This window comes from Drosophila bipectinata, chromosome 2L (genome assembly GCF_030179905.1).
Source record: "Drosophila bipectinata strain 14024-0381.07 chromosome 2L, DbipHiC1v2, whole genome shotgun sequence".
Classification (NCBI taxonomy): domain Eukaryota; kingdom Metazoa; phylum Arthropoda; class Insecta; order Diptera; family Drosophilidae; genus Drosophila; species Drosophila bipectinata.
Genome location: NC_091736.1, coordinates 23,346,542 through 23,372,130, shown reverse-complemented (window position 1 = coordinate 23,372,130; position 25,589 = coordinate 23,346,542). Strand labels below are relative to the sequence as shown.

General features: G+C 36.2%; 2 protein-coding genes across 5 annotated transcripts in view; one reads left to right on the top strand and one right to left on the bottom strand.

Moving 5' to 3' along the window:
• Positions 1-1,733: 1,733 nt before the first annotated feature.
• The window catches only part of colt (carnitine/acylcarnitine carrier protein colt, mitochondrial), a 76,098-nt gene continuing 52,242 nt past the window's right edge, over positions 1,734-25,589 (top strand). Inside the window, exons 1-4 of one of the 3 annotated variants that reach the window (XM_017235650.3) lie at positions 1,735-1,941; positions 2,004-2,561; positions 16,979-17,158; positions 17,230-17,519. In XM_017235650.3, the coding sequence (XP_017091139.1) occupies positions 2,009-2,561; positions 16,979-17,158; positions 17,230-17,417 (921 nt within the window). In that variant the 5' untranslated portion in view covers positions 1,735-1,941; positions 2,004-2,008 and the 3' untranslated portion in view covers positions 17,418-17,519. Of the gene's footprint in view, positions 1,946-2,003; positions 2,562-16,978; positions 17,159-17,229; positions 17,520-25,589 lie in introns of those variants that run through there. The other 2 variants (XM_017235649.3, XM_043213915.2) reach the window with 2 other exon arrangements.
• On the bottom strand, positions 2,563-7,249 carry LOC108121511 (carboxypeptidase N subunit 2-like). 2 transcript variants are annotated; one of them, XM_043213914.2, is made up of 5 exons: positions 7,123-7,249; positions 4,494-4,618; positions 4,327-4,423; positions 3,419-4,269; positions 2,563-3,348 (listed from the first exon to the last, which is right to left on the bottom strand). In XM_043213914.2, exons 4-5 carry the CDS (start codon positions 3,950-3,952, stop codon positions 2,647-2,649), a joined length of 1,236 nt encoding a protein of 411 aa, XP_043069849.1. In that variant the 5' UTR covers positions 3,953-4,269; positions 4,327-4,423; positions 4,494-4,618; positions 7,123-7,249; the 3' UTR covers positions 2,563-2,646. The 2 variants fall into 2 exon arrangements, with proteins under 2 accessions (XP_043069849.1, XP_070132859.1); XM_070276758.1 differs by having other exon boundaries at positions 4,327-4,618.

The window sequence follows — 25,589 nt, the reverse complement described above, 5'->3', positions numbered from 1 at the left end:
TCTTTCCAAATCGTTTTTGCTCGTCAAACATATTTTTCGATCTGAGTACTAGGACTTAAGGCAGTGATCGGGACCCAATACATTCATATGATTTTAACGCATTAGTATTAGTAACGAGTAAATGAAAGTAGCCTGCAAGCATGACATTTCACACATTTATACTGTGTGTGTGTGGCAGACCTCTGGCAGAGAAATTTCCTGTGCACGCGTGATAGGGCCGTGCCGACCACTGCTTTAAGGGGAAACTAGTTTAGATGGTTTAAAATCTCGATTTTTTAAGAATATGTTCCTTAAGTCTCAAAACGAAATTCCAATTAGTTTTGATGATATAAGCACTCAGATTCCGAAGTGCTGAGGCGCGCGGTCGTGCCTTACTTGACAGCCCTAACTTAAAAAAAAATAAATGCTTTCACTAACAAAAATGTTCTCAGAAATTTGGGAGGAATATGTTTTCTCCATAGAAAATATATGTAAGGAAGTGAAGAATGGACACTATTTAAGAGCAATAGAGGTGCAAAAACATCGATGTATGGAGACATCGATGTTTTTCGATGTTTTTCCCGAAACATCGATGAAACATCGATGTTTTTAAAAATTAAAAAAATATTTTTTAAATAAGTTAAATAGATAAATAGACATACGGTTGTAATAAAATTTTAAAATTTAAAATTAAAATTTTTAAATTTTTAAAATTTTTAAATTTAAAATTTAAAATTTACGTACCTTTTCTTTGCTTGTTCTCTTGATAGTGACGGCACAAAAACATCGATGGTCAAAAAAAACATCGATGTTTTGGAAAATTCAAAAAACATCGATGCATCGATGTTTTCATCGATGTTTTTTGCACCTCTAAAGAACAAGCCATATTTAATGAGAATTAAGGCGGGATATTGCGCCAATTTCAATAAAAATTATTCTTACATTACAAGTTTATACCCCAATAGATTTAAAAACAACAAAGAACTACTCTGATAAAAAAAATATCTATTTAAATCAGTTACATACAACATTGTTAATTTTCCAATTTCAATAAATTTGACGGAATGACTGTATAACGTAACTAGAAAATATTCGTTCACACTAAGTACAGAGAAAAGATGCCTTTGCTCGTCAAACTTGTTTCTCGAGCTGAGGCTTAAGTTGGTAGAATCATGATAAAATTATACTATAATTGTATAATTAATAATACATTAATACATTATATTAATTACAATTGTATCATGGGTAGAATACACAGCACTAGCCGATATATCGATATGAAATTGAAAATGTAACCAGGGGGAATACTAGAATTTTAAAAACCTGTTCAATTAAAAAGGGTAGAAACACTGCATTATCTTACGAATGCATTCATATATCAAGGAAATTTCCGTTATTTCTTAATAATTCGAAAATGCAGAAAACGTCATTTACGAACTTAGAATCAAAACTCTAAATACGCTTATCGTAATAAATCGAGCATGTAATAAAAGTTCACACAGGACCCCATTTTTCTCATGGGTCCCAGCTCTTCCGATCAAATGTTATCGCATGATGGATGGGCTCAGTGAAATTTTCTGCTTCACATATGTATTTATGTAAAATATTTCACTGTAATCGCTTAGTGTGCAGAGTTATAATAGTAAATATAATAAAAAACATAAAAAAGTTACCAGTTTCAACTTTCCCACATTGTTGTTAACTAGGCGACGCTACTTTGACGAATACTACGTTACGTATGTATGTATATTTACGTCACTCTTCCTTTCTATCCCTGTTCATTCCTGAACTGTGATAATGAATTGGTTTCGAACTTTGGACTGTTCCAAATAAATAAAAGCCAAGGAACAGGAAGTAACTTAATATAAAAAAAAAAAAAAAATAAAAGCCAATTTATATAAAGAAAAAACGAAAGAAATATTTACTGTCTTTTTTTAGTAACATTGTTTAAAGACTATTATTGTATGTATGTTACACCAACTAATCATTAAGTGCCGCTGGATTTAAAACATTTTTACTTACAGAAAACATGGCGACGGTAGAGAAGTTATCCACTGAAAGAAAGGCAAACCCCGCCAAGTCTTTTATAACTGGTGGCTTTGGCGGAATTTGTAATGTTTTGTCGGGCCATCCCTTAGACACAATCAAGGTACGTTTGCAGACTATGCCACGACCGGCTCCTGGAGAACAGCCCATGTACAAAGGTACCTTCGACTGTGCTGCAAAGACTATTAAAAATGAAGGAGTGCGTGGCTTATACAAAGGAATGTCTGCACCTTTAACGGGTGTAGCACCAATATTTGCAATGTGCTTTGCTGGCTACGCACTAGGTAAACGACTTCAGCAACGAGGCGAGGATGCCAAACTCACGTATCCTCAAATTTTTGTCGCGGGCTCATTCTCTGGACTCTTTTCTACTCTCATCATGGCTCCTGGGGAGCGTATAAAAGTGCTTTTGCAAACTCAGCAGGGACAAGGAGGTCAGCGCAAATATAACGGAATGATCGACTGTGCCGTAAAGTTATATAAAGAGGGAGGCATTCGTAGCGTTTTTAAAGGAAGCTGCGCTACAATGCTTAGAGGTAAGTTTTTTTTTAAATTTTATTTGTTAAAACTACATAACTACAAAAAATAAATTTAAAGTCCTTGATTAACTTTATGTATTATTCAGCACTTTGGCTGCTTTTCCATGATTGCTAATGTTTCATTTTGCATTCTATTCGTGGTAACCGTTTTCCTCGACTTTTCTTGTGATACCACTTTTCGCCAATATGGCAAAGTTTTTTTGTCAATCTTATTAGGGTTAGTGTTTGTGTGGTTGCTTAGAGTCCTACATTGAAGATACCTTCGTAGGACGTAGTAGACACTACGACCATTGTAGTTGGAGCAACGAGGGACAAGAGTTTTGTCCATTTCATAGACTTTTACACTCTTGCATATGTTACTGTGTTTTATAATTCCTTTTGAGCAGGATTTAGAAGTAGGGTTATGCACAACATTAGTTAAGCGATATACCCAGTTTCTCATCTGACAAGTACATTGCCAAGGATTCTGATCAAGGCGGACCACCAGAACTGCTGGCAACATAAAAAAACTTGTTGGCAAAGATTTCAGAAGGTTTCCTTGTAATTGAACCACTTCAAGCTCTTTTTGGTCATCTAGCAGACCAGGGGGAACACTAGTTAATTGATTGTAGCTTAAGTTGAGCATTTGCAAGCGCCTTGCACCTATTAAGGCGTCCATAGATAATTCCTCTATCATACAGTGACTTATATCGAGCTCCCTTAGCTTTTCCATTTCAGCGAAAACATCGAACTGTATTCTAATTATTCTTCCATGCATTGTGAGAACTTCCAAGCCATAAAGACCCTAAAAAGTATATGTTTAAAATAATTATATATAATAATAATAAATAATTACAAAAAAATGGAATGCATACTTTAAATACACCCTGCTCTAATGATTCAGCGGAAACATTACGAAGTACCAGAGTTTTTAGCTTCTGAAGTGAGTCAAACTGTCCGAAAAAATTCCATGTTTGCAGATGAAGGGCCGCTCTAACGCTCCCTAATTGAATTTCTTTTGTATCATTCATAACCCAAAAAGTTGCTGGAATGATGGTCTCAATTGGATTGCTCCGCAAGTCAATTATTTGCAACATGGGTAAGGGTGGAAAACTTACTTCGTTTAAACCAACCAGCAAGTTATCCGACAACTGCAGATTTTCAAGCTCTAGCAGACCGGCTAAACCCAAGTAATGTAGTCTTCGTATCATATTATGGGCTAATGAAATACTCTTAAGATTTTGGGCACCCGAAAAGGCAAACGGTGGAAGCTCTTTGATGCCATTTCCCTCCAGGCTCAGGTGCATCAATTGAGCCATCCCATCAAACATTTGCCAGTGCAGGTCTTCTAGATGGCATTTATGAATCCGCAAGGTTTTTAGACGACTCCATCCATAGAAGCTTATCATTTGGACCTGCTTTTGACGCTGTACATGTTGGTCGTATACTAAAACCTGTGCAGCACTTTTTTCAATATTAAATGCATTCTTAATAGAATTATATTCACTTCGTGAAAATATTTCTATTTGAGGTTTGTATTCATATTTTTGGTTTGGAAGTTTAGCGAAGTTAGGAAGTATCAAAGATTCACCAGCTTTCAACTGTATATCCTCAAAATAAGCATGTAGGAGATGTTCAAGAGGCTCATCAATAAAAAAGGTGGCTCCAATTCCTCGAAATTCTAATGATTTCAAATGGTTAAGATGTAGGAAGCTGCTGGAATTCACTGTTGTGTGATTAAAAAATCGTATGTGTAGTACAGTAATGGAAATACTAAACTCACCTGCCAGTTTTTGTTTTTTTTTCCCCGTGTATAATAAAATCAAAGCTTGTAAATCCCATGGAAGTGCATCTAATAGTTTCTGAACCTCCCGCTGCGTCTGCAACAGGCATGTTACCAGCTTTGTTTGATCAAAAATCAAAGTGTCATCTTTTCCATGTTCTACCCACCGTCCAATTGGTAAATTCTTTAAATAATCAAGTTGGCAGACGCAATTGCGGGGGCAGTCAACAAGTTCAAAATGTGGGTTTAATTTGCCCAGAATCCTCAACGGCCATGCAAATTCCCAGACAAACTAAATTGAACACAATAAAAATCATCTTTTATATCAGTATGTTTATTTTAGAGCAGTGGTGCCTTAAACCCCATTCCACGAAGTTGGAAATTTCTCTCCCCTGCCTCTACCTGCACACCGACACCGTCAACACTGTAAAACGACTTTAAAGTGTTTTTACGGGAGAATTCTACGTATTCAAACACAAAGGAAAGTCTAACATGCAAATATGTATTTATGTGGCCACAATTGGATTAAAGTTATTTTGATGTATGTAGCTGCCATTTTACATATTGATCGGAATGGGCATAACTTTGGGGTTTTTCAAGTTATATGTATGTTATGAATATGACTTTCTAAGGGATGAGCTAACATATTCGACCTACCGAATTTCATCAGATGAAATAAATCCGACTATAGCTTTCATATAACATACTGATTGATCGGAAATGTCATGGCTTTGGTTTTTTTATACCCGGTATTTGTAGAGTTCAAGGGTATATTGTATTTATGTGAATGTATGTAACATGGAAAAGAATTTCCTCCGGTTCACTTTGGCCGCCAACTAACACTTTTCTTTTTTAATTGCTATAACGAAATGTATTTTTTGCAGGGCTTTTGCATCACTGAATTAAAATAAGATAGGACAGCTATAGTCAAGTTTCACGACTATATTATACCCTATATTTCCACCCACAGTTTAACTTACCTTTGTAGTTTAAACTTTAAAGGAATGGATTCTCAGAACTAAATTTTTATTGCATACTTTTGTGCTAGACACTACAGACAGACTACGGACAGACGTATATGTTGACCATTAATATACATATGTACATATATACTTTAGGGGAGATCATACTCTAAAAGTACCGGGTATAAAAACCCGGTTATCGAAAACGCCGGATACATTCTATATCTAATAGATATTATCTACCATATATTGGAACGATCGGGTATGTCATCATTTTTGTGTGTACGAGGATAAAAGCTTGGTATTTTTCCAAATTCATATTATTAGAAATCGATCGGATAATGAAATTTCCATTTTCTTTCGTTTAATTTTTCAAAATTAAATATTCATATTTTATTGTTATTTTTTAATTAAAAAACGAATATATAATCGTACAATATGTTTTTATCGTAGCTCGCAATTAACTGTTGTTATTTTTATTAATATTTGTTTTTTACTTTTGTTTAGTTTATGAGAATTTAGAATTAGAATTTTATTTATTTAGAATTTTTACAATCACTCTCTCTTAGAGCAGAGTGATTATTTTTATTTTTTATTTTTGTACCCTTGCTGAGGGTCCAAAACTTTGGAACCCAGTGATGGAGACATCTCCGACCCTATAAAGTATATATATTCTTGATCAGGATCACCTCCTGAGTTGATATGACCATGTCTGTCTGTCCGTCTGTCTGTTTCTACGCGAACTAGACTCTCAGTTTAAAAGCTATCGACTTGTTACTTTGCACACACCCTTCTTTCCTTTAAACGCAGTATGCAGTACTATATCCTATAGCTGCCATATAACTGATTGATCGGAAATGGTATAACTTTGGTGTTTTTGGATTTGGAGTTTTTGGAGGTTTAAATTTTACATGAGAGCTATTTTTGGCAAAACATTACGACATGCCAAATTTCATAAGGATCGGCCGACTATATCCTATAGCTGCCATATAACTGAACGATCGGAAATGACCCAACATGCGTGTTTTTGAAGATAGATAGTTAGCTTTCCTTTCTTGTTTTGTATTATTTTTATTTAAAGTTCAGCCTAACAACTTATAAACAGTTAAGGTTTTGGGTATTTATTAGACTCTGTCGTTCGCTTAGTTTAAATTTTGGGTATTTATTAAATCCCGTCGTTCGCTAAGAATATATTGTAAAGCTGAAAATGCTCTCTCAACAGATACTTGAGTAGTCGGGATGAGCAAGACTACATGTGGACGCGCACTCAAGATTGGCGATTTTAGCCTTAAATTTGTATAAAAATTTAGTATATCGTCGTTTTATGGTAGACGACGATACATTTTGTCAAAATTTTAATTTTGTTTATTTCCCGTTTGTTTTAATTGCCATTTTTGTTTTAAACATTTTCTCTGAATAACCAAATGTCACAAAGCAAAAGAAAGAAGACCCACTAACTTTCACATACAAACATACATTCAAAAAAGAACTTTGGAATCGTCTCACAAAGTCAAACGGTCGTGGAAAGAACAGAACATATGGAAACAGAAATTATTGCTCGTCATTTGAGCGAGAGCAATATTTGTATATGAGCAAAGCAAACGATTGCTCAAAGACTCATTGAACAACACTTATTTTGAGTCCCCAGCAATCGGTTAATAGTTATTTGCGAGCTATGGTTTGTGGTTATACAATTTTCTTTAATTTTTTATTTAGAGATCCCCATTTTTTTTAGATTCCCATTTATTACACTATTATTTTAAAACTGGTCGAAATTTTGTAAGCTTGATATTTAACTCTGGGAGTATTTTAGCTCATACTAAGTTTTAGTTACCATTAGAATGATGGCCAGAGTTCTGTGTTTAATTTTAAAGTTTATAAATTTCCCGCTGTTAACGATCATACTTTTTTCTGCGTGACGATACAGTCAAATGAATTTAACGAACTGAGACAGTATCGCCCCAATTCTACTATGAAAAAATTTGTGAAAGATTCAGACAGCGTCTATTAAAATTTTTTTTATATTCTTCATTTAGTTGTATATAAAAGGAAGTGCTCGATAACAACATCCTCCTAGATAAGAAATACAAACATTTTTCAAATTTATGTGTACAATGCACACTTATATATATGTATACTTACTGATCCAAGTTCGCATGAACTAAAATAAAGAAAAACAGAAAGGATAGCTAACTTTGGGCGGAGTCGAATTTGATATTCCCCTGCAATTAAGTGGCAGTATCAGATCGGATATATAATATATTGCGAAAGTATGTAAAATGTATTTGAACGATGATTTTGAGAGATACATTATAATAATAATTTTTACAATGAATGTTTATTATAAGGAAAATATTAACTAAAATCCCAAGCTTCTATCTCCAAAAATACAAAGTTGGGTCATTTAATGGGACCCCCCACATTCTCGGTTTAAAAAAATCTATTTTTTTTTTAAATTTAATTCGAACTTATAACTATTCAAGAATGTTCAAGAACTCTTGAAGATATAGCCTTAAAACATATAAAGTCATAAAACTATAAACGCGTTTTTCTCGAAACAGTGTTTTTACAACTAGTTTATGTGTTTTTACCAGGGACCGTAATTTTTATAATTAAAAAAAAAAAAAATTAAAAAATAATAATTGTTTGTTGATTTTTATGACAAAAATTGAAATATAACTCTTTCTTTGAATTTTTATAATAATAATTAAGAATAAGAATTATTTTTCAATTTTTATTAAAAAAAAAAAAAATAAAAATTATGATTCAACTTTTATTAAAAAAATTGAAAATAAGTGTTATGATTCAATTTTTATTATAAAAATTGAAAATAAAAATTGAAAATAAAAATTGAATGCGAATAACTTCTGAACCGAGTGGACTATTAAAAAACCGCTTACATATTTATGATCTGCGGCGCAGTACCTTTCAAATGATGTATCGAAAGGACAAATGTCCTCAAAGGACATAATCAAGGATTCTTCAATTATTCGATGCATCATTCGAAAGGTACTGCGTCACAGATCATAAATATGTAAGCGGTTTTTTAATAGTCCACTCGGTTCAGAAGTTATTCGCATTCAATTTTTATTTTCAATTTTTATAATAAAAATTGAATCATAACACTTATTTTCAATTTTTTTAATAAAAATTGAATCATAATTTTTATTTTTTTTTTTAAATAAAAATAAGTTGAAAAATAATTCTTATTCTTAATTATTATTATAAAAATTGAAAATAAGAGTTATATTTCAATTTTAGCAATAGAAATTGAAATAAAAGTTTATTGTGTTTCTGGATTCCCTGGAGTCTTTCTCCCACTCCCCACAAAGGCTTTTTTGTCGTTCAATTTTTTTGAACTCATAAGTCTTATTTGCAGTCCCTGGTTTTTACGACAAAAATTTATTTAAATTTAAAGGTCCGCCAATTTGTTAATTTTTATGCGAAATTAATAATTCTAGTTCATACCAGAGCCAAACATGTACTCATTCTAATCCCGTTGGAATTTTTGGTTTCGGATGTTCGGAAAAATCACATGCGCCGCCGAAACGAAGGGCTTTTGTTTGATCACAAAAAAAAAAACAACACAAACTATGTAAAATTTGTTTCTTTCCTTTTATGTCTTCAAATAAATGTATGCAAAGTTACAACCCTAAAAACTAATTTCTGTTCATTTGAAAGTCGAAATGAAAGTCGGGTTTGGCAAGATTTAGCAAAATAAAAAAATCTGCGAATTGGAATGGAATATTTTAATGCAATAAACTCCCAATTAAACATCTCCATTAGTTTTTATACCCTTGCAGAGGGTATTATAATTTTGGTCAAAAGTGTGCAACGCAGTGAAGGAGACATCTCAGACCCTATAAAGTATATATATTCTTGATCAGGATCACCTCCTGAGTTGATATGAGGATGTCCGTCTGTCCGTCTGTCTGTCCGTCTGTCTGTCCGTCTGTCTGTCCGTCTGTCTGTTTCTACGCAAACTAGTCTCTCAGTTTTAAAGCTATCGTCTTGAAATTTTGCACACACCCTTCTTTCCTTTGCACGCAGTATATAAGTCGGAACGGCCCGGATCGGCCCACTATATCCTATAGCTGCCATATAACTGATTGATCGGAAATGGTATAACTTTGGTGTTTTTAGAGTTAGAGAGTTCAAATTTGACATGAGAGCTATTTTTGGCAAAACATTACGACATGCCAGATTTCATAAGGATCGGCCGACTATATCCTATAGCTGCCATATAACTGAACGATCGGAAATGACCCAACTTCCGTGTTTTAGCAGATAGAAAACTGGAATTTAGTACAGATTCTATTTGTGGTCAGTTGATCCGACCTACCAAATTTCATTAGGATCGGCCGACTATATCCTATAGCTGTCATATAACTGAACGATCGGAAATGGTTTTTGGAAGATATACCAACTTTGGTATTGTTAAAGATAGAAGTTTGGGACTTGTTTTAAATTTTGTATTATAATAAATTGGGTTATATTATCATATTCTCATAAGGATCGGACAACAATATCCGATGCTTGCGATAAATATACGGTTTTAACTGCAAGGGTTTATCAACTTCGGCTCCGCCCGAAGTTAGCTTTGCTATCCTGTTTTGACATTTTTGTGGTATTTTAATACCCTTGCAGAGGGTATTATAATTTTGTCCAAAAGTGTGCAATGCAGTGAATGAGACATCTCCGACCCTATAAAGTATATATATTCTTGATCAGGATCACCTCCTGAGTTGATATGAGCATGTCCGTCTGTCCGTCTGTCCGTCTGTCCGTCTGTCCGTCTGTCTGTCTGTCTGTTTCTACGCGAACTAGTCTCTCAGTTTTAAAGCTATCGTCTTGAAACTTTGCACACACCCTTCTTTCCTTTGCACGCAGTATATAAGTCGGAACGACCGGGATCGGCCGACTATATCCTATAGGTGCCATATAACTGATTGATCGGAAATGGTATAACTTCGGAGTTTTTAGAGTAAGAGAGTTCAAATTTTACACGAGCGCTATTTTTGGCAAAATAATACGACATGCCAAATTTCGTAAGGATCGGCCGACTATATCCCATAGCTGTCATATAACTGAACGATCGGAAATGGTTTTTTGGAAATACCAACTTTGGTATTTTTGAAGATAGAAGCTTGAGACTTTTTTTAGATTTTGTATTGTAATAAATTGGATTATATATTCATATTCCCATAAGGATCGGCCAACTATATCCGATGTTTGCGATATATATCCGGTTTAAGCTGCAAGGGTATATAAACTTCGGCTCCGCCCGAAGTTAGTTTTCCTTTCTTGTTTTAAAATTAAATTAAGTATGGGTCGCGAACGTACAATTTTTCCATATATAATATATTTTGTTTTTTTTTTGTTGTTTACCCCTTTGTTTTTATAAATAACTAAATGTTTTCATTAAAAACATGTTTCACAAAATTTTTTTTATTTTTATTTTATTTAAGTATTGGATTTTTTTGAAAAAATCGATTTTTTTGAAAAAATCGATTTTTTTTTTTAAATGAAAGTTTCATATGTATAGAATATACGTGCCAAGGGATATTTCGATGCGACGCGTCTTGAGCTAGAGCGTGTCAAACATACCCATGATAACAAGTTTCAAAGCAAAGTTTCTAAAAACTTTAAACGCGTTTTCTCGGAACCATGTTGAAATTGTCCATGAAATTGATTTATTTTTACCAAAATTTATTCTCGTTAGGTATAAGGCATAGGAAATTCCATCAATTTTAATAAATTATATGCATTTCTAATTTAAGTTTACTACCAGCGGCCCGACACTAGACAAAGCAGAAAAATAGAGGTGGACGAGATCCGCCATTTTGAATTTCCTGAATATTGAATATATATTTTAATCGTTAATAAACAACGAATCAAAAATTCAAAAGCTTAAGTTCGTATGTCTTTTCATTTTCCCGCAATCCATTCTCAAACTTTGCTTAATTTTCGGAAAAATCCAAAAGAACCTCCCCTTAAATAACGGGTGCGTTTGTCTCTTTTATCCATCTTCAAATATTTATAAGCTTGTTAAACAAAAATAAATGTTAAAAAAAAACAAGAAAGGAAAGCTAACTTCGGGCGGAGCCGAAGTTGATATACCCTTGCAGTGAAAACCGGAATATAGAATAGAATCTGTACCAAGTTCCAGCTTTCTATCTTCAAAAACACGAAAGTTGGGTCATTTCCGATCGTTCAGTTATATGGCAGCTATAGGATATAGTCGGCCGATCTTTATGAAATTTGGTAGGTTGGATCAACTGACCAAAAATAGAATCTGTATTAAATTCCAGCTTTCTATCTTCAAAAACACGAAAGTTGGGTCATTTCCGATCGTTCAGTTATATGGCAGCTATAGGATATAGTTGGCCGATCCTTATGAAATTTGGCATGTCGTAATGTTTTGCCAAAAATAGCACTCTGTCAATTTACGCGAACTAGTTTCTCAGTTTTAAAGCTATCGACCTGAAACTTTGGACTCATTCCTTTCTTTACTTTGCACGCATTGCACCGACTATATCTTACAGCTGCAATGTAACTAAACGATCGGAAATAGTATTAGGTGTTTGGTAAAAATACCAGCTTTGATTTTTTTGAAGATAGAAGTTTAGTAAAGGAGAAGGAGACTTCTCCGACCCTATAAAGTATATATATTCTTGATCAGGATCACCTTCTGAGTTGATATGAGCACGTCCGTCTGTCTGTTTCTATGCGAACTAGTTCCTCAGTTTTAAAGCTATCGACTTTGCATACACCCTTCTTTCCTTTGCACGCAGTATATAAATCGGAACGGCCGAGATCGGCCGACTATATCCTTTAACTGCCATATAATTGATTGATCAGAAATGGTATAACTTTGGTGTTTTTAAAGTTAGAGAGTGCATGGGAGCTATTTTCGGCAGAATAATACGACATGCCAAATTTCATAAGGATCGGCCGACTATATCCTATAGCTGCCATATAACTGAACGATCGGAAATGACCCAACTTTCGTGTTTTTGAAGATAGAAAGCTGGAACTTGGTACAGATTTTAATTTTGGTCAGTTAATCCGACCTATCAAATAACGATTCATATTTAAACCGATCGGTCGACTATATTTTATAGCTGCCATATAACTGAACGATCTGAAATGGTTTTTGGTAGAAATACCAACTTTGGAATTTTTAAAGATAGAAGTTTGGGACGTTTTTTAGATTTTTTATTATAAAAAATTGGGTTTTATTATCATATACTCATCAGGATTGGCCAACAATATCCGATGTTTGCGATATATATCCGGTTTTAACTGCAAGGGTATATCAACTTTGGCTCCGCCCGAAGTTAGCTTTCCTTTCTTGTTAAAATTGATGTATACCAACTGAAATTAAAAAATTTCAGCTAACACTCACCGCATCTTTGGAATACTCATCCAAAGTTAAAATCTTCGATTTTATTCATTTATTTTTGTGCTTCTAAGATTTTTATCCATACATTTCCCTGAGGAAGAATTTTTTGGTCCTATTGAAATCAATTGATCATACAATGTTTTAATTATTTACTTCAATATAAAGTAAAAATTGGTAAATATGTGTACAGCGGAAAGTTTAGGTGATGGAACCTATGTCTGTTTTGGACTTTGCTTCAGGGAAGCCTAAAGGATATGGAGCAAGTGAAATTGTGCATTGAGATTTTTTTCTGTCGATCTGTATCATTTGTTATTGTATTATCAACAAATATCCATAGTTGTATGTTACATTCTCGAAAGCATTCGAATCAATTTGAATGTAACCTCTAATTTTCACTCAATTCGATTAAAAAGCGAATTGAAGTGAGTGAATTGATTTTGTCCGAGTAAGAATCACACAGTCGTATTTATTTATTTTCGTCTCCTCATTCTATCTTACTCAATTCATTTTCAAGGTTGTGCATTTTAATGGTGTTTCTTAGCAATGCTTTTTGTTTTTTTTTTAGCTATTAGCTACGACCTCTAGACCTCTAGAAGGAACCTGTTTTTTTTTGCATTGGTTTTGGGCAGACCAAAAGTTATTGAGCAGGTTTGTCGACATGTGATTTTGAAATAAATGAAATACTAAAGTATGTTAATTAAAAATTATTAAATTGTATTTAAATTAGTAAAATTTTTTGTAAAAGGAAATAAAACTATGAATGCCAAATTTCTTAGGGATTGTTTGAGATATCCTTTAAAAAAAAATATTTTACATTTTAATACAGTGGTGGGCAAACTCTCATTTTACATAGCACGCGAGTATAGGGTAGGAAATTCTGCCGCGGCGCTGCCGACACACTGACACACTGAGCACTCTCAAATTTTTTTTAAAAGCTCTCTCATTTGCTCTCATTTTGATTCATTTGACAGCCCAAACTAAAAATAAAAATTTTTCCACTGAGAAAAATTTTCTCAGAAATTGGATTGGAAAAACTTTCCTTCATGGAGAATATAGATAGAAATGTTGCTAGCAAAGCTTTTTTTAAAATAAAATACTCAATTTTAGTGCCCATTTCAACTTTTGAATTAACGAAAAATGAAATAAAAAAAATACGTTTTTTCGCTCAGTGAATTCTCTGCTCTCATTGTTTTTCTCTGCTACGCATACACTCAAATTTTAAACATGTGTTAGTTTTGCCCCCCACTGTTTTAATATAAGAAATAGAGTTCTCTTAAGTTAGTATAAATCAGAGAACTGCAAAAATCACTACTTTCTTGATTTAATCATACGCGAACTTTTTCAATCAACTCAACTCACTGAACGAAACACAGTGATGAGTAAAAATCAACTCATTTTGCCGTACGCATCATTCCAATCATCTTGTGTCCTCGGTTCAAAATTTCTCACTCAATTCAACTCACTGAAAAAAAACAGTGATGAGTGAAAATCAACTCATTTTGCCGTACGCATCATTCCGATCCAAAAAATGAGCAGGTGTATACGAAAGCATCAATGGGATCAACTTGAGTTGAGTGTGGATGACTAAACGATTAGCGACAAGACGACACAATGTGAGCGTTACAACTGCATGTACAATAACAATTTCTATGCCAGCTTCTTGTAGTTTAGCTTTTAGTTTGTAGCTTGTCCTTTTTTTTTGTTTTTTTTTTGTCACATTCTTCGTTTTGCTTCATATAACATTTTAGTACTTCATAATTAGTTGCATTTTGTTACTTGATGGATATGGAGGGTATTATTGAAAAAATTCGCGCAAATGAATACCAATTGGCTGCCCGACATAAGGGAAGAAGTAATATTTGGAACATATTAACAGAAATTGTTAAGGAGGATGGCGTTGTTCTGGATGGTTTTTTATATTGCCGATCTTGTCATAATCTTGTGAAATACTCACCGAAACAGACTTCAAATTTAAGCCGACACAAATGCTGCAAGTTGCTTAAAGAGTCAAAATTGTTGACTACAGCGAAACCAGAGGACAAAAAAGATGCTATTGACGCATGTGTGGAATGGGTGACACAGAACTGCCGACCCTTTTCATCAATTAATGGCAATGGATTTAGGAACATGGCAAAGTTTCTAGTCAATATTGGTGGAGGGTATAAGGAAGGAGTTGATCTTGATGACCTGCTGCCTGATGCAACGACGGTGTCTCGAGCTACGCAAAAGTTGGCGGATGCGAAAAAAAACATGATTAAAGATGAGATAGCCGAAGTTGCTAATAGTGGTGGAGCAACTGCCACAGTTGAATTGTGGACGGACAGTTACGTTCATCGCAACTTTCTTGGTGTTACCTTACACTTCCAAAAAGATTTTAAATTGGTAGATCTCATCTTAGGTGTTAAGTCAATGGACTTCGAGCGTTCAACTAGCACAAATGTTTTAAACAAGTTGAACACTTTGTTTGCTGAATTCGGCATATATAATTTGGACCAAATGAAGTTCGTTAGTGATCGAGGCACAAATATCGTCAAAGCTTTGCAGAATAATATTAGGTTAAACTGCAGCAGCCATTTGCTTGCCAACGTTTTGAAGAATTCGTTTAAGGAATCTAAAGAAGTTGATAAATTAGTGCAAAAAAATTGTCAAATATTTTAAGAAAGCTAATTTACAACATCATCTACAAACATCTGTTAAAAATCAATGCCCAACAAGATGGAATTCGAATTTCACAATGTTTAAGTCTATTGTGGACAATTGGTTCAACATTAATGAAGTTCTAATAGAAAAACAAGAAAGTCAGCGATTGTTGCTACATTGTTGTTACATATCAACCCTAAAACAATTGGTAGACTTATGTAGCGATTTCGAAATAATTTTTAAGAAGCTTCAATTCTGCAGTTCTCCATCCCTGTGTTTTGTGATACCTTCAATTGAAAAAATGAGGCATTTTGAGGCACGCACCACAAGAGGAAGATGTACCGGCACTGGTAACATTAAAAGAAAAGATATGTAATAACGTTAATGAAATTTGGATTCCAAATATTTGTGTGTGGCATAAAGCTGCTTGTTTTTTGTTTCCACCTGCGTTACGAATGCAGCCTAACGATCAAGACGCTATACGAAAATTTTGCATTTCACAAATTAAGAACTTGGACGTTCCATCAACTAGTTCTGCTCAAATTAGCCCAAGCACACCAAACGGCGATTTCTCAGAATTTTCATTTGAAAGCTCAACTTTTTCAACAAGTATCCAAGCAGACAAAGATCAGAATGTTTCTTTTTTTTTCTCCAACCTAATTAAAAAGTCCACGCTGAATAGCTTCAAAACACCTGAAGATGAGCTGGAAAGCTATTGTAAAGAAATAGTTGATATAGGAGATAACTTTGATGTTTTAAATGGTGGAAGGATAAAGATCATATAGATCACATATCCCAGACTCTCAAAATTCGCACTTAAAGTCCACTCAATTCCGGCAAGTAGTGCTGCTGCAGAGCGCGGATTTTCTTTGGCTGGAAAAAGAGGAACCGTCTTTGCCCAAAATCTGTCGACAGCATAATATTTTTAAACTCGTATTATAAAGCATTTGACCATTGATTCTGTTTTTTGATCCTTTAATATAATTTCTTAATAAATTTAAAATCAAAATTAAAACATGAAAATAAACGCTTTGTTGTAAAATCATTTTCATTGAGTTGCATTTCACCTTTTTCTTCACACATTTCATCTGTGTTTGCGTGAATGAGTAAAATCATATTTCCATGAGTAAAATCATTCGAGTTGATTTTTGTGAGTTGAGTGCTATTCTTGTTCAAAAAAATGATTGTTGAACCGAATGAGTAGCGCCCGAAATCATTATGCTGAACACGAGCCGAACAATTTGGAGTGACACAAAAAATCGCTCGCACCTGAGTGGATTTAAAATCTATAACGAAAATGTGAGCGCATGCAAGATTGATTGGCTGATCCGAACAGTGCGATTATTCGGCTGTTGAGCGCGTACGAATTTTTTTCATTCACCCGAAGCCATTCTCTGGTATAAATACGATAACTTATTACTGACTTTTTGAGCTTGTTAACAAATTTTGACTCTTGTTCAAACAATTTTGTCAAAAAAAAAAAAAAAAAAAAAAAAAAAAAAAAAAAAAAATTTGCACTTTTTCAACGTTAACAGCTTTTCAAGAATATTCAATAAATATCTAATGTAAGTAAATGCTATATTTTTAAGTTTATGATATAATTTTTATGTTGCTAAATTTTAACAGCTAAAATTATGTTTTTCAGATTTACCTGCAAATGGTTTATATTTTCTGGTATATGAATATATACAAGATTTAGCAAAAGCTAAATCTGAAACTAGCCAAATTAATACAGGATCAACTATATTTGCGGGTGGAGCTGCTGGAATGGCGTATTGGGTTATAGGAATGCCAGCCGATGTATTAAAAAGTCGACTACAATCGGGTGAGAAAATATTTTATATTTTTGTTTAGTTATATATAGTTTAATTTTTTAAATATTTATTGCTGTTTCAGCCCCTGAAGGAACTTACAGACTGGGAGTCCGTAGCGTTTTCAAGGAGTTAATTGTGAAGGATGGACCAATAGCTTTATATCGCGGTGTAACACCTATAATGATTCGCGCATTTCCAGCAAATGCTGCCTGTTTTTTTGGCATTGAGCTAGCTAACAATTTCTTTAATATTGTGGCTCCAGAATTTTAAAAGAAAATTGCTTATTTTGTGAATTTAAAAGGTGTCTTTTTATGTGATAAAGTAAATTTAAATATCGATATATTTCAAAATATATTTTGCATATATAGTGTATATATTCGAAAGTCAAAATAAGGGTTCTGAACTAATACGATTGTTGGAACCGCCAAAAGTTATATATAATACATACATATATATAACTAGCTGACCTGGAAAACGTTGTTTTGCCACCAGATGACTTTATAATTTCTGTACAAAATTTACTCAGTTCTAGACATGTATTATGAAGTCATCTGGAGCGCTGTGAAGTATGAGGGAATATAAAAAGAACAAAAGGCAAACATTATTTTTAAGTTATTATTTGATCGTAATTCAGCAAGAATGAATCAAGGTCATTATAATCACAACGTTTATCACGCGATTGGCAAGTGCGCTTCCGAAACCCTCGCCGCCCATAAAGTAGATTTGTAAAAATTTATGTGGTGCGTTTATGTGGTGCAGTGAGCCCATAAACTTGTAATGTTGACCATTTGCATTAGTATTTCGAACTATTTATGTTGCTCCGAACGATGTCATTTGAAAGCATGAATTGAATGTTCGAATTGACTTCAGAAACACGTTAGAATCTGGATCCGTGCCGATAAGTAAGCCGTTCAATGGTTCAGGTGGTGCTTCAATTTCTGGAAGTTTCACTGTTCCTGACGCGCAACACATCCCAGCTGGCTCATTTTTGAATTTCAGAGAATGACAATGCGGAGATTCCTTCTCCATAGCACCAACTATCACTTTTGAGTGAGCATAATACTCAATATCAGGCTCATACTGGAATGCTAGACGCAGCCATGAATCAGATATAAATGATTGATGTATAATACCTGTTGTCGTTGTTAGTCATTTGTTCTGCCTCTATTGACTGTGAAACGGCGTGATTGTCGTTGTTCTAATCTTCTGACTTCATTGCGTTCATTGCCTGAATCTTCTGGCTCTTATTGATGCAATTGCGCTATTCTAACACGTACATCAGTATTTCGATGCTGGATTTGTTTCTTTCGGATCTTCTATTTCGCATGTTTCGAGATCTATTTTTTATGCGATTTTTGGTATGTCGAACAGGATTTAAGAGGATGAAAAATAGACGTTGGTGGGTTTTTAGACCTACTCAATACGCTCACAAAATACCATGAGAATCGGTATAGCCGTTTCGAAGGAGTATAGTATAAAAAACTGCGACATTTATATGCGATTTTTGGTATGTCGAACAGGATTTAAGAGAATGAAAAAAAGATGTTGGCGGATTTTCAGACCTACTTAATACGCTCACAAAATATCATGAGAATCGGTATAGCCGTTTCGGAGGAGTATGATAACAAAAACTGTGACACGAAAATTTGATATATATAGATGTACATATTAACAGCTTTGACAAGGGTGAAGTTAATTGTAAATGTTCTGAATCTATTTATTATTTTTTCCGCACTACCCTATGCTCTGTCTCTGTCTCTGTTTTTATTTGGTTTATTTTTGCCCTTGCTTTTAATTTTGGTAGGTGTTTTTGAAAGTGCGTATTCTCATGTTTATTATGATTTTAATTTATAATGCAGTTAAAAGGAAAGCATCTCGGAAATGCAAAGAAAACTGATTGAGGATATAGATGCGAACATCATAAAACATGGCTATTTTGTTTACTTGTGTGACGTATAAAAGAGATTGAAGTTGAATGGGTAAGGTTAGGATGGCTATACTGTGTTCGGTTACTTGTGATACCGTATGTGAATTTACTTCTCAGCCCCTTATGAGGTACACATGGTCTAGCAATTTCTCCACCCTGAGGCATATTGGTATATATTTCTGTATCCTTTTTGGATCTATATTTGGATATTTGGATAGAGGTGTCTGATTCTGTGATGTCGTGTAGGAATCTATCCCCGAGATGTGATATTCTAAGCGACTCCTGGGCTGGGCAGTGGCAAAGAAGATGCTCATCGGTTTCATCCTCCTCTTCGTGATTACAGCAGTAGCCGTGCTAATTTGGGTCCTATCCAATCTTAATAATTGGGATGTTCTTTTCTTTGAGACATTGGGACAGAGTTGGCGAAACGGTAATTTGGGATAGATTCCCAGTCCAGTTGAATTTTTCCTTTATAGGATTTCCTAAGCTGGATTTTGTATCTGGACAAAGTTGAGTTAGGCGAGATGAAGAGGCTATAGGTATACCTGTACGCTCCATTTTAGACTGGAGTGGTGTGGTTGTACCTGTGCGAGCCAGTTCGTCTGCTATGCTGTTGTCTGTGATGTCCATGTGGCCAGGGACTAATTTCATACTGAATTGCCATCTTATAAAGAAATGATCTACAGTCTGAGATTGTTTTCGAGTTGCTGTTGATCAATGTAATTGCCGCTTGGCTGTCGCTGTATATGTTAACTTTGCGGCGTGCGAGGCTAAAAGAATTTAGATGCTTTAGTGCAGGGGTGCCCAAGGTCTGCATACGGGAGCAAACTCCTATACCAATGCAAAAAATTACCATACCTTTGGTGCGAGAATTTTTTTCGCATCCATTAGGGTGCACTAAAAAATAAAATTATAGTAACATTCACAAGGGGTTTAAAAAAATTAAGATAATAAAAAATACATTATATTATAGCAATTAACAAAGCAAGTCCCTCCATTTTTTACAACAGCTTATTATTATACTATGACAAATAATGTAGAGCTTCTTACTTTAAAAAAAATGTTTCGCAAAGAAGAAATTTATCGCTTCAGGTCGAACATTTTGGCAGAAACACAAACAAGAATGAATTTCTTCATTGTGTGAAAAGTTTTCGGCACTCCAACAACAAAATTCATTCGGATTAGCACGATTGAAGAGGAAAACACGAAAAATTTTGATTGTAATTGCCCTTTGCCAATGCTGGAAGCAACGAAGCTTATGACGTAAGCAGTCTCACACAACTCCGTATGCATGAGCATTTGTAAAAACAAATGAGCAGTGAGAGCAATGGGAGGAAAACCACTGCTTTAGTGCTTCCTTTATTGCTGTTACTTCAGCCTGGAAGACGCTGCAGTGATTGGGTAGTCTAAGACACTCTGATGCCCAGTTGTTTGGAGTCATCTGTGTAGAAGCATATTGATTTTTGAGGCCGAGGGTTTGAGCATTCCATTCCTCGATTCCGGGAATGATGAGGCTTAGAGGATTTTTATGTATTCTTCTAGTCTGTGCTGCTGGGAGTTTGGGTATCATTAAGTAAAAGAGTGGAGTGTCCGGTGTTGTTCGGGTTCAACTGGTGTGTTTCTCTTAACCTGATTGCCGGCACTTTTGCTTGCTCCATACCAGCTAGTTCTGTATTTAGTAGGTTGAGTATGACGTTTAGGGATGAGTTGCGAGTGGTTCCGAGGGCGCCACTGATGCAAAGTGCTGCAGCTTTCTGAATTTTCTTCAACTTTTTTCTTTTCTTCTTTCTTCTTCTTCTCTTTCTTCTTTCGGAATTTTCTTTCTTCTTAGACGGTTTTTTTTCAGGGCTGGCAACCATACCACGACGCCATACAGTAGTATGTGTTTTACTGGCAGTGTAGATCCAGCTCACAATGTTTGGAGACATTCCAAATTTTAGACCAATGGCCTTTTTGAAGGTAAAAAAAGCTATAGCAGCTTTCTTCGACAGGGTCCGGCACTCGAAGTGTATCCAAATTTTAGACCGCTCGGGCAACTTATGTATGGGCATCAGCTGACTTTAAGTTTGCCAAATGACAGTTAAAGATCTTATTTACCAACCTAGGTAACCAACCTGTACCTAGGGCGAACGCAAAAAAAAATATTAAAAAAAAGTGAAGAGGCAACTTGAGCGAAATCCCCGACTAGCGACAATCCCCGTGCCTCAAATGAAAGAAAGAAATAAAAATATCTGACCCTATCATCCGCCGCATACTGAAAAATGATCTTGAGGTCAAGCCTCATAAGATCGTAAAGGCTCATGATCTTACACCGAAGCAAAAGCAAGTAAGACTTAAGAGAGCAAAAGAAATGCTTTGCTTGGCCGCAAGTAAACAATTACCGAACATTGTGTTTTCTGATGAGAAAATGTTTACAATAGAGCAATTTGTAAACAAAACGATAGGGTTTATTTGATTGACAGTTCGTTCGAGAATTTCAGCCAGCTATTGGTAACGAGGAGCCACCAACCCCCACAGGTAATGGTTTGGGCCGCTGTAACCCAGGATGGACGCTCTCCAATCGGTTTTGACGAGCCTGGCGTCAAGGTAAAAGCAAAATTCTATCAGGAAAGTATTCTGAAGATTTCTTTGAAGCCTCGGGAAGACAAACCATGGACATTTCAACAGGACTCAGTACCGTCTCATAAAGCCAGAGTGAACCAAGAATGGCTGGAAAACAATGTTCCGAACCTCGAATTCACCAGATGCGAATCCGCTGGATTATTCTCTTTAAGCATTTTTGGTGAGCAAGGTCCGAACTAAAAAATACAACAGTCTCGAGGCGTTGAAAAAATCCATTGGCCGTGAGTGGGCCAAAATACCTGGAAGTCACATTCGGGCTGCTTGCAATTCGTTCTTCGACCGTCTCAAGTCAAGGCACAATTTGGTCATATCAAGCAAAAATGAATTTTTCTTATATTGTAGATTTTTTTTAAACATACTGAGCCTTAAATTAAATAAAACTAACTTTCCAAACTTAATTTATAACCTTTTTAATTCGAGTTAAACTTCCATCTTATAACTAACTTCTAACTAGGAATCTAGTACCACACATAGGTGGTGGTACTAGACCCCATACCACAATGCGCTGTCGCTGAAAGTTGTCACTGGTTGTTTAATGTTGGTGGGGTGAGTGGTGTAATTTTTTACCTTCTACTGAAGAGGGCTAGATCTGTTTTTTGTGCGTTTATTCCTAGGTCTTTCCTGCGGGTAAAATTTGTCAGGGTCTACAGTTTTGCGCTCATGATGTAGCAAAGGGACTGGGCGTTTTTTCCCGTAATAATAATGGTAACGTCGTCCGAAGGCGCCACTACTTTGCAACCTCCCTCTTCCATGTTACACAGAATCGACTTTACGGCTATGTTCCATTGGAGAGGGGAAAACCTCCTTGCGGGGTTCCACTGCTGACGGCCCTCCAAAGGGTTGATGTGCCTAGTGTAGACATCACTGTCCTGCAAATTAGAAATTGATCAATGAGTCTCACCAAGTGGCCATTTACTAGGTACGTCAGGCCGTCAGTTTTGGTACGTGGGAGAACGTTATTGAAAGCTCATCTATGTCCAGGAAGGCCAAGAGGGCATATTCGATTTGAGATATGGCTCTTTCTATCCTAGAGATGAGCGCGTGGAGGGCAGTTTCTGTAGATCATTCCTTTTTGTAAGCTTTCTGTGCTTTAGATATAGGGTTTGGGCTAGAAAGAATCAGATGGAGGCCAATGATCCTTTCTAGGGATTTAAGAAGAAGGGACGATAGGCTGATGGGCCAAAAGTCTTTTGAGGCCATATGTGTTGGTTTGCCTGGTTCGGGTATGAACTTACACTTACAAACTTACACGGGTATGAAACTTACAAAATGTCATTCATCTTTTGAAGATGTCTGAGAACCAGTTCATGGCAATTTCTGAGAATCCGGGATGTGGGTATCCAGCCACGTGGCTAGAGATCTTCACTTGAACTGGTCCATGAGCCATCTTATTTTTTATGATAGCCTAAGATTATTACTGATTGGGATAGAAGGGAGCAGAAGGAATTCCATGAGGATCGCTTCTCTTTTCGGATGGCTTTTTTCTATGTGGGCAGGGAGGCCTCATAGTCGGTCCTGAGGCTTTTCTCGCTGTTAAACATTTCTGATTACCGTTTGGGTGGCTAGCTCTCATTCGCCGGGCTTGAGCCGCTTTTTTGGCTTTGTTGTCAGCTTTTTAGTGCCTTTTTGTTGTAGGCTTCAATTTCTGCACCAGAGTGTCCAGGCTCTACGGTTTGTGGATGTGGATGGCTGAGGTGTGATTTTGTTTGCAAGGATTTGGGGATATTTATACCAGTTAAATATCCTGAGGTTTTGAGAAATTTCTTGATTTGAGCTTTTAAAAAGTAAAGAGGTTTCTATATAGATAATAATTCAATATATAAACACGGCGAATCCCTAAACACCGGCCCCGTTGAAGGGTTCATCCGGCTTCAACTAATTGGCATCCGCGCCAGCTTGTGGACTGATCTCTTATATTCCGCTCCAGACCTAGTCCTGACGACGGCGACCCTGACCCTTCCGTCCGCTACGGCGTGCATTGCTCCGTCCCTTCCGGTGAGCCACTGTTTTGGCGGTTGGTGATCCTCCACGATCATGACTATCTCGCCTGTCCGAATGTCCTCCTGTTGGAACTAATCCTTCGACCGCGCCTGTAGGTCCAAGACGGGACCATTTCTGCCAAAATGTTTGCCTGATTGACGAGAAAAGCCGCCATCGCCGCATGCACGTTAAACCTTGCTGGTCCGGGGTGAGCGGCTCGCCTGTCAACAGGTGCCCGGGACTAAGCGCCTAGCCGTCGCTTGGGTCCTGACTCCAGCTCCTCTGCGGTCAGCCGTTCCCTACCGTAAGTAGGAGTAGGTGTTTTGCAGACTTCGCACCTGCCTCCTATAGTCCGCCCATTTGCAGAGTCCGTGGCGGTATGAACGCAAATACGCATCCGTTTCTTGATGCGTATTGTGTGACCTCGTCGACCTCGTCCTCGATTCTCCGACAAAGCTCCGCAAAGTGGCGACTCGCTCTGACGAAGTTCGTCGCGTTGTGGGACTTATAGGGTGGCTAACACGAATTTTCAATTTCGTATAAATAGGGCCACCAATCAATCCCGCAAATGGAGAATAGGCGGAGAGCACGAATTCGATCTAATGCTAAATCTCCCATTCTCCCATAATCTCATACAAGTGTTCGTGGACCGACCCACATGAAAATTCGACTCGTCCAAGTACCGGACCTAGCTCTGAAAGCATGGAGAGCGTTTTGTCAACAATACTGGAAACTCGGCATTGTACGATATAGGAGCATAAGCTAGTCGCCCCCATTCCGCAAAACCAAAAAGGTAAGCCCAGCCTCTAAGGATTCATGTAAAAAGGGATTTAGCTTTTGTAGACTAGGGCAAAAAAATAATTTTTTCGGTTCTTTTCTATTTCTTTTTGATACTATTTCTTCATGCTAGACAGGAGGCTTACTTGGAAGCTTCACCTAGTCAAAAAGCGAAAGCAGTGTTAAGTAAGATTGAAGGCGTACTATTGGCTGATGTGTAGGAGGTCAAAGCTAAGGACCTCTTCGAAAATCCTAATCTACAAGGCGATTATTCGGCCAATTTGGACATACGGGATCCAACTTTGAGGCACGGCCAGCAAGACTAATATTCAGACTATCCAGACGTTTGAAAATAGAGCCCTTCGTATCGCCACTGGGGCCCACGTCTACCACGACAACCAGACAATCCAAGACATGCTTGGCTGCCCATGGGTGAGGGGGGAGATCCAGATAAACAGCAGCAAGCACATCCAGAGGCTTTACAACCACCCCAACGAGTTGGCGACCACTCTCCTCGACAACAGCGAATAAATGCGGAAGCTGCGAAGAACTCACCCGCTGGACCTCATCCGGAATAACTCTTAGACATTCTTATTTTTCCACCTCTAACTTCAGTTAAAATAAGCCAAGTTTTCTGCCACAATATTTAATGGTTGTCCCTGATGGACACTTTTAAATAATACCACACAAAAAAAAAAAAGAAAAAAAAAATTTATGGATGACGCATGCAATGCATGTGACGTAGAAAGACCATCAAGATTAAGCACTGGAGGAGGATTTTCATTCGTTGGTGGTAACGCTAAGTTATTTTCGGTCACAGTAGATCGTTGCAAAAGTTTTTATTGCAATTTTGCACAAATTTGACATCTAGTCGATTTAGGTCGAAAAGGTCACATCGCAGAAAATTTATACATAGCGATGCTGACGTTACAAACTCACACTTGGCAAGACTATGGTCTTGTGCGTTACAATAACCGCAAGCTCCTTTATTGTTGAAAGCGGAGCAAGCCAACAAACTGATATTATGTTGCTTGCTGAACCCAATTCTTTCCTGTTCAGTCTCTTCAGCTGATAGATGCTGGAAGCTACGATTTAATATTTTATCGAAATCAGCAGCAATTCTTCATAATCAAGGG